General features: G+C 38.7%; 1 protein-coding gene across 1 annotated transcript in view; it reads right to left on the bottom strand.

Moving 5' to 3' along the window:
• Positions 1-6189: 6189 nt before the first annotated feature.
• The window catches only part of LOC107750422 (dorsal-ventral patterning tolloid-like protein 1), a 39879-nt gene continuing 37022 nt past the window's right edge, over positions 6190-9046 (bottom strand). Inside the window, exons 20-22 of the mRNA XM_016565784.1 lie at positions 7025-7238; positions 6440-6690; positions 6190-6362 (exon numbers count right to left, since the gene is read on the bottom strand). Of these exons, the coding sequence (XP_016421270.1) occupies positions 6228-6362; positions 6440-6690; positions 7025-7238 (600 nt within the window). The 3' untranslated portion in view covers positions 6190-6227. The remainder of the gene's footprint in view (positions 6363-6439; positions 6691-7024; positions 7239-9046) is intronic.

Consider the following 9046-nt stretch of genomic DNA (forward strand, 5'->3'; position numbering starts at 1 on the left):
ATTTATTACATGCATAATACGATTTATTAAATCAAATTCCATTGTATTTTTTTTTGTAAATAAACAACAGATTTTTTTCCAAATAAATAAAACTGATTAGAGTTTCCTGGTGAATCTTACAAAATAAGTTTCTGTTCACGCGAAAAAGACACAACGCTTTTCCCATGCATGGAACGTCATCTATGGGAAGCCAAACAACTCAAATGTGGGACGAAACGGCGCGGTATTCAAGTGTTCGCGCCGCGCTGACCTGTCATAGGCGCGGCTCAATGGACCGAGCGGCGCGACCGACTCGACAGCGCAGAGAGGACGTGTTTACTAGCGCCACCGAACTGACAGCGCGGCGCGAACATTACTCTTCTTCTTCTTCTTCTTCTTCTTCTTCATGTTTTATGGAGGGTGGCATCCAACGTTAAGGTGCATTACCGCCACCTACTATGCGAACATTACTCTCCGCAGAAGTTCGTGTTTTTTTCCTGCACATAACATAATGAAAATCAGTATTAAGTTATTACATTTCTTTTGCTTACCTTTCTACTACATGTAAACAGTTGTACTTTGAAAAACTGCAAATATAAAATATATAAGACTTTAATAAATTTACAATACCATAGTCCTCTTGAGGAGCACACCCAGCTTCTAGTATATATATTTTTTTATTTTGTACTTAGTTATTATTGTTGTTGTCGTCAAGTTCTACATTCAGCACAATATTGCCCATTTTTAATTTGAACTATTATTAAATAGCCTTTTTTTGTTCTCTCTAGTAAAGGGGACGTTGTTATTTAACTTTAACATTGCAATTTTATATAATGGATATGGTTTGTAAGGCTTTTCTCTACACTCCAAATTAAATAAATAAATTTTAATTAATTAAAAACTCTTTAAAAATTAGGGACAGTGTATGTAAATTCAATATGATGTATTTTGAATTTTGCACTGCATTGTGTTTTAGGTTTATCGGAAAACACATTAAAATTAACCATGATTTTATGACACTAACCTTTTAACCATACATTTGTAGTTAAACTGTGGGTTTAAAAAAATGACAATCAATCCATGGTTACTGCACTTTTACTATAGTAAAACCATTGTTAATTTCCGTATTTCCATAAGGGAAAATGTATGTCCTGACAGAAAAGTATCAGTACATTTTACTCTTTTTTTCAAGTATAATCATATGCTACAGTTACACAAATATCCTTAAATGTAAAATTTACTTAAATATGCCTTGATGAACGAAACCATAAAATATTTTAATTCTAAGAAGATAATGGAAGTTTCTGCTGTGAACGTGACTACTAAATATAGGCTATACGTGCTTCAAAGTAGCTAACACTACTGTTTACATGTAGTAATATGAAAGATAATAAGCAAAAGAAATGTAATAACTCTTCATTATGTTATGTGCAGGAAAAAACACGAACTTCTGCGGAGAGTAATGTTCGCGCTGCGCTATTGTAACTGATCAGCGCCGCGCTGTCCGTTCGGTGGCGCTAGTAAACACGTCCTCTCTGCGCTGTCGAGTCGCGAACACTTTAATACCGCGCTGTCTCGTCCCACTTTTGGGTTGTTTGGCTTCCCATACACTTCTGCTGAGCCTGCGAGCTACGCAGCCTACTTCTACCCAGCAGTCAAAGTGTCATTACATCACGAAAGTGCGGACTCAGAGGAAGACCGTAAGGGTTTAGGGTGCCATTTGGGACAGGGCAAATATAACCTGCAGAAGGTCACTGAAAAACACAATACTGCCAAAACGGAGTAATAGAAACAGCTGTGACTGAACAAGACAGAACTTTATAAATCCGAATCAACTGAACGCGCGGAACACTGCACGCCTGCTGGTCAAAATGGTGTAACTGCAACGAAAACTCACTCAAAACATGCACAAAACACATTTTACAATCATCAAAAGCCAATGTATGAGGTGTTTTATACGTGTTCTTTTATGAGAGTTATTTGGAGTATTAATTAGCCTACTTAAAATCTTGTTTTGTGTATTTTATGGAGGGCTTGGCTAATCAGGCCAATAAGAAACAACTAGGCCTACTATTCATTTTTTTATTACACTTTTTATTATATAACGTGTAATTAAAAATGTCTACATTATAAAACTGATCATATAGATAAATGTATTTTTAAAGCAGCCCTAATAAGTGAGACAGTAAGCCATGCATCACAAAACCCTTCAGAATGATGCCTACTTGATCTTAGACACCAGTCCTGAGCCTTAATTTTATGCATCAAAAATATTTTATAACAAAATGTTTTTTGGGGTCAAAGGAACTGGTTATTGAAAAAAAATGTATTGATCAATCATTAATATTGTCTACAGTGGCTCTGCATTATTAAAAACAACAAATGTGAGTCTTTTCTAAAATGGTCTATTGGCTCCAATCTGGCTATCAAAAGACACCTTATTAGAGCTGAGGGAAAATCCAATTAAAATCACAATGTTATCTCTGAGCAATTACCCAGAAAAAATGAGGGTGAGAGAGAAATGAAGAATCCTCACGACAACAAACGCAATCCAATCAAAACAGTTAAAAAATGTAATAAAATAGCTATACAAACACACACTGAAAAAGCTAGAAAGATTGATTTACACTTGACCTGAGGTCTATATGCTCAGAATTCATTTCCACCCAAGACCACGCTCACCTGATTTTCAAGACACAAATACACAATAGACAGCGTTTGCCAACTCCATCTGTTCCAGAGTCCGTTTTGGCCTCGTGTTGATGTTAAAGAGCGTGCTGCCATCTGGTGCTAGTTTTCTGATATTACTATCAGCAGACATTTTAACTGTTACTAATTCAGACTTCATAAAGTCTGTCGTAGGCCTAAGTTACCGGGTAAAACTACTTTTTAAATTCTAAAAATAAAATGACAATTTTATCAGCAATGTGTTGTTACTAATTGTTCATGAAGTCATTGGATCCCCACAATGTAAAACCTGGATTTTTCCACTGGCTTTCGGATAGATAGATAGATAGATATGTGGGGGCCCTCAGCAAGTGGTCCCAGGGGGCCCCCATCGGTAGAAATTGGGCCCCTGGACTGCGTGGTGCCTAAACACGTGTGTGCCTAAGTTCACAAAGGTATGAATAATTTATTTGGTGAATCACAAATCTGAATATAAAACCAATCTCCATAGGCTATTTACACAGAACAAGTTTTGTGTTTAAAAACGCGAGAGGCAGGGTAGTGGAATGAAGATCTATCTAAAGACGCGTTTTTTAAAAGTTGAAATTCACATAACTTGTCTGTTGTGTATTTGTTTCTCAAAATAAACTCAGCTCACCTACACTCTGCGCACTTTGCATTATACATGTCACATACAACAATACCACAGTGTTTTAGACGTGAATCAAATTACCATCATGGTACATGAATTCCAGTATCATGCTACCATGGTATTATTACCAAATGATACAATCACTGTGCGTTTGTGTGATGTCAAAGATCTATAGTGATACCTATAGTGAGACATTTTCGTAAAGTAAATGAGGATTAATATGGTAATTACCTATTTAAAAGAATCCTTTGAAGAAAAAAACATTGCTTATCCACTTACAAGAAGTGCAGAGAGCACACTACTAATGTGTCAAATGTACAAGAACACAGGAGGAAGAGAAAGAACAAACAAGACTGCATATTTAATTGACCTGACATGAGTTTAATCACTTGAGAGTGAAGAGTCCTTCTTCATCATTAGGCTGATGATAAAACAGGTGAATAAATCATGTTTCACATTGTCATATGTCATAGTTCTCATCTAGAGTGGAATCAACAGGAGCTTGGCACATACAGAAATATTCACGAGTCAGAACAGAGTCACATGACCTGTGCTGTGTAACACACAGACCAACAGATGCACACATATGCCACAGTTCAGACAGTCTTACTGCTGACTTTAAAGCATTGAAATGAATGTAACATTAGTTTGTGTGTGTGTGTGATCATGTATAAGCATATATGCAGACAAGCGTGTTTGTGTAACTGGACAGAAGGGGACGGCTTCAGGTCAGTCCATTTAAATTTCTTTTTTAACATAAAGGTTCAAGTTCTTTAAACTTAATATCAAATCAAATATAATTTGAAAAGACAAAACAAAAAAATTATCTACAGAAACATCATGTGCAAGAATGTACATTTTGGTTCTAAGGCAATAATTGTTCCTCCACAACACTAGTGCTGTCAATGCTGTGAGTATTTTGTCAATGTTCTATCTGTGTTGATGAGCAACATTATTTCAACGTTGCCTCTCCACTGCACCAACGCATTCACTGAATGGCTGGGGCATTGCCTCGTGGGACCTGTCGTTTTTTGGGAGACACTGAATAGCACCGTAGGAATTCCCTTCAACAGCGACTCTGCTTCGTTTCCAAGCAGGGAAAGCTTGTCATTGGGAAAATAGCAACAGAGAACATTCCCTTGCTCTGAGAGTTTTTTTTTTTCAGCTTCATTGGTACTGCTCACGGCTTCATTTCCATGATTGCAAAGCACACAGTTCCATACAGTCTTTCTGTGTTAAGTGCATATAAAGCGCACAGGGTTAAGGTGGTTGTAGTCAGTTGTCACAGCTGTAACAGACATCTTATGCAAGGCTTTATGACATCATTTCCTGTTCACATCATGTTCATGGTTCACTTCTTCAGGAGGCGTTACTGGAAGAGTAAGACAGTTTTCTTCTACAGACAAATTAGAGAATATTCTATCAGTTTTCTCCCTCACACACAAATATAATTCAAACTCAAACAACTTCACATGGTTTGTGCAACTCATCAGAAGGCCCAGATGGAATCTGCAGACTTTTGTCACATTATAAAAAAAAAATGTATGGAAATCTGCAGAATTGAATTAAATTCAGATTATCTCAGTGATAGTTGAAATTATGCAAAGTGTGAACACAAAAGGCGTGAAAGCTGCAATGCAGATTCCTTGTGGGCCTGCTCACGAATGAAGCACAAGACACTGGGTCTCATTCACTCGAAATTGCTGGGATTATTTTGTATTTGTACATCCAGGGGAAAAGTTTCCGCCTAATTCACGAGTGTAAACACATGAATTTGTTCTTAACCGACTATTATTAAATGAATGTGTTATTTGCATAAAACATGCCAAATCCATCTCCACATAAGGGTGTTCCACACAGCCTTTCCTTTACAGTCTTTTGTCGCTCTCAAACATATAGCTCTCTCTAAAGATGCTGTACATACACATATTTGCACTGTTATACAGAGAAACATCGCAGCTTGAGCTATAATGCTGCTTTTCACTATATATGATGAAATATATTTAAGATTAAACATCTATTCATCCTAACACGATTATAAGGCCACCCACAGAAGTGTGGTTTTACTTGTTCCTACTTTTTCCGTAAATTTAAAATACGTTTTAGTATGAAAGTTTTTGGGAATCATAATTTGTACGCAGATTTCACACACTAATTCATGTGTACGCATGCTTTGTGAATAAGACCCACTGCCTTAAAACAGCTTGGCGTAGAATTATGTTCGTCACTGCAAACATAAACAATGGGCTACATATATGTAAGGAAGCTTATTGTTAAATAGGGCTACATATTTACTTTTGCACTTTCACTGGAACGGGAAAAATAAGTTTTGACATAAAGCTAACAGAATAACTGTAAAATTACAACCACATCATTTTAAAAACATTTGAATGAGTTCAGGCTGGTACTTGAAGGCCTCTCTCTCTCAAACACACACATCCACACACACGCACACACACACACATTTTAGTTGAGGTACTGTGTGGTGTGCCATCAGCAGCCAAACTGCTCATGCTGTCCAGAACGACATGCACACAGCCACACACACACACACAAGTTCAATAGCAGTTCCTTCTTGTCTTATTGTCATTGTCTCTTAATTTCAGTGTGCAACTCAATATATAACTGGCTTATCTGAATAACGGAGAGCCAACAAAAAGTTGTTATGTCTGAGTGTGTTTTTTCCAGGGGTTGATTTACTTCACCGGTCCAGTCAGAGAGCGCAGGACACCACTCCAGTGGGCGGAGCTATCCCACACATAAGAGCAGCTGATTGGTGTTTAGGTTCAAAATGACAGCACTTCCTTAGTGGCTGAACATAGAGAGGCAAATCCAATGCAGGAAACACACCACGGCAGGAGTCTGTTTCTCCTTGTTGTAACATTTCATCCCTGTGCTCAGTCTCTCTGGAGTCTGTCTCAGGGAGATGTTACTTGCGTGTGTGTAGCGCCTCCTGAAACTTCGTGCTAGTGTAGTGGATATGGAAGCCTTTCTTACTGATTGTGTCATCAGAGTGGAAATGGATCAACACGGCATCACCAGCAGAGTAAAGCTCCTCACGAGGCTAAACAGAGAGAGAAAGAGGTCAGTCGTAAGATATAAGAAAATCCCCGACTCATTAGTAACACAAACTGCTCGTACCCCAGATCCACAAAAGCGTCCGAGTTTGTGCGCTCCGGTGTCGTAGCCATCGTAAAGTTTGATGTAGTCGTACCCGCAGTCGGCCTCCTCCTCTAACTCAAAGGTGGTGAAGGTGAGCTCAATGCTGTAACCCGACTCTGCCGTTATGAGCCACTCGCAGTCGGCGTGGCTTGGATAGTTATTATCCCCAAACTGAGCATGAGAATACAGGTTCTTCTGCCGTGCTTCTGCTTTCAGCCTACCGCCACATTCTACACACAAACACACACACATAGACACTGATTTACTCAAATCTGATGACCCTTTACCCCATTAGAAAAAGTCTTCTTTTCTTTTTTCAGTTGACTGTAATAAGCAACAGTAAGCAGGGTGGGTGGAGCTTAGCAACAAGTCAAATGTGAAAAAGTAACACTTCAGGGGCTCCAGTCAACATGTAATGCAGTAATGATCCATTAGAGGGCTCTGTTAAACTGTGAGCATGACATAAGGATTGCTTCTATGAGCACTTGAATCACATTTGACCCAAGTGCTATACATGCAAATAAGCAGAACAGGGTAATAATGCAGAAAAGACAGGGTAGTTACCATTGGAATGAGTGGCCTGAAAGCCTTTCCGCTGCACTGAGGCATCGGAGATGAAGCGCAGGTACATCCTGTTGCCCGTGGAAATGAGCGGTTCTGGAATCTTACTGCCACACAGGCGGCTCAGGATGGGCGTCTTGTCCGAGTCACCGTCAAAGGCCTCCAGGTGATCATATGCGCATTCCTGGTGCTGCTCAATCTCAAACTCATTAAAAGACTAGATACAGAAAGACACAACAGAGGAAAAATTAGTAAGAGAAAATAATTTTGCAGCAGTCACTGACACATCAATTCAACAGTAATAAAAGGTCTCTCTTCTTTGACCTCCTCAGCTAAAAGCTGGACACATCCGACATATTTAAGGAGCATATCTGCTATACTGTATTTTCAATGTGGTGGCTGCAGGAATTAAAATCTCAACAGACAAACATAAGCGTCACTGTTTCCATAAAAATATTAAGCGGCACAGCTGTTTCTGTTTTGTATTTTAAATCATGATTATACGAGACTTTGAAGCACTGATCAAATTCAGCAAAATATTTAATAAACAAACATGCAAGGGTCAGGATGTGTGAATGAAATCTGCAAACATCTGTAGAGCTTTCTGTGGGAATAGGTTCCTTGTGTGGCTAAACAGAAATCGTGTTGTCAAGATGGCCGCTGAGTGAACTGGCTTGCCTTGACAAAACTTTAAACTGGGTTGTGTCGGAGCATCCGCAAATCTGAAATCCCTGAACCACTGCATGAGTTTGAATTACATGTTTTAAAGTTGTGCCTTTAGTGCTTACAACATGATCCTTATTGGATAAAAAGCCAGCTGTTGCGGCTACACAGAGAGAAAGCAATAAAAGCATGAGCGTGGTGATAAAGTTACTCTACAAATGTATAATGAGAACTTCAAACGTTAATGCCAAAATGATATATTAATTCTAATGGACCCTAAAACAATCAATCCCCAAAACTACCTCATCCAAACAAACAATAAAATTCTCCTTTTTGTGACTTGCTTTCTTAGAAATGAGGGCCATTTAGAATTACTTTAGATCTAAGAAGACGACTCAGAAGTCCGATCCAGAGCACAGTGGGAGATACTGAGGTCACCCTCTAAACCCTGCCATAGCTGACTGCTAACATGTTTGTTAATATGTTAAAATCCTAACTGTGAATTGAAAAATGAGCTGAAGGACACAACTGCTCAAGCCTTATTAATGTGATTTATTAGATGTCCTGGCTTACTTGTATCTTGTGCGTGTTTGTGAGAACATGTACTGTATATGTCTATGTAATACAGGGGAGGGAGGTTTTGATGCATATGTTTGCACATGTTTGTTTGTTTGAGAGGAGATTATACGTGTGTTCATGTTTATGTGTGATGCAAGATTATTTGCCTTTGAACGTGAGAGGAACACAATAGGATTACATGTGTGTTTGTGTCTCTACTCGGGTCAGTGACCGTAGAGGTCTTGTGTGCTTGTTTTGTGAGATGTATGTGTTAATGCAAAGGTTGTTTAAAGGGGTCATATGATGCGATTTCAATTTTTCCTTTCTCTTTGGAGTGTTACAAGCTCTTGGTGCATAAAGAAGATCTGTAAAGTTGCAAAGACTAAAGTCTCAAATCCAAAGAGATATTCTTTATAAAAGTTAAGAGTCAGCCACACCTACCTAAAACGGCTCGTTCTAACACGCCCCCACATATCTAGGTCACTATGTGGAAATATTAGCATAATGCCGCCCAAATGTGCACGCAAAGAAAGAAGACGTGGTTTCAGGAACAGCAGTAGTGTTGATAAAACCATGTCAGGGAGACTGACTGTGTTTCAGTGCGAAAGCAAAAGCACTTTATTTGGCCTTCCGGAAGTAGATGCAATTAGGAATCATTGGTTAAGATTTATTTACAACAGAACAGCACAACCCAGATGTTCGAATTAGTGCAACGCATTTTATGGACGACAGCTTTTTGAACCTAGAAGAGTACAAGGCGGGCTGTGCACAAACCCTATTTAAAAAAAAAAAAAAAAAAAGGGT

The sequence above is a fragment of the Sinocyclocheilus rhinocerous genome, unplaced genomic scaffold, assembly GCF_001515625.1.
Source record: "Sinocyclocheilus rhinocerous isolate Xijiao unplaced genomic scaffold, SAMN03320098_v1.1 scaffold1, whole genome shotgun sequence".
NCBI lineage: Eukaryota > Metazoa > Chordata > Actinopteri > Cypriniformes > Cyprinidae > Sinocyclocheilus > Sinocyclocheilus rhinocerous.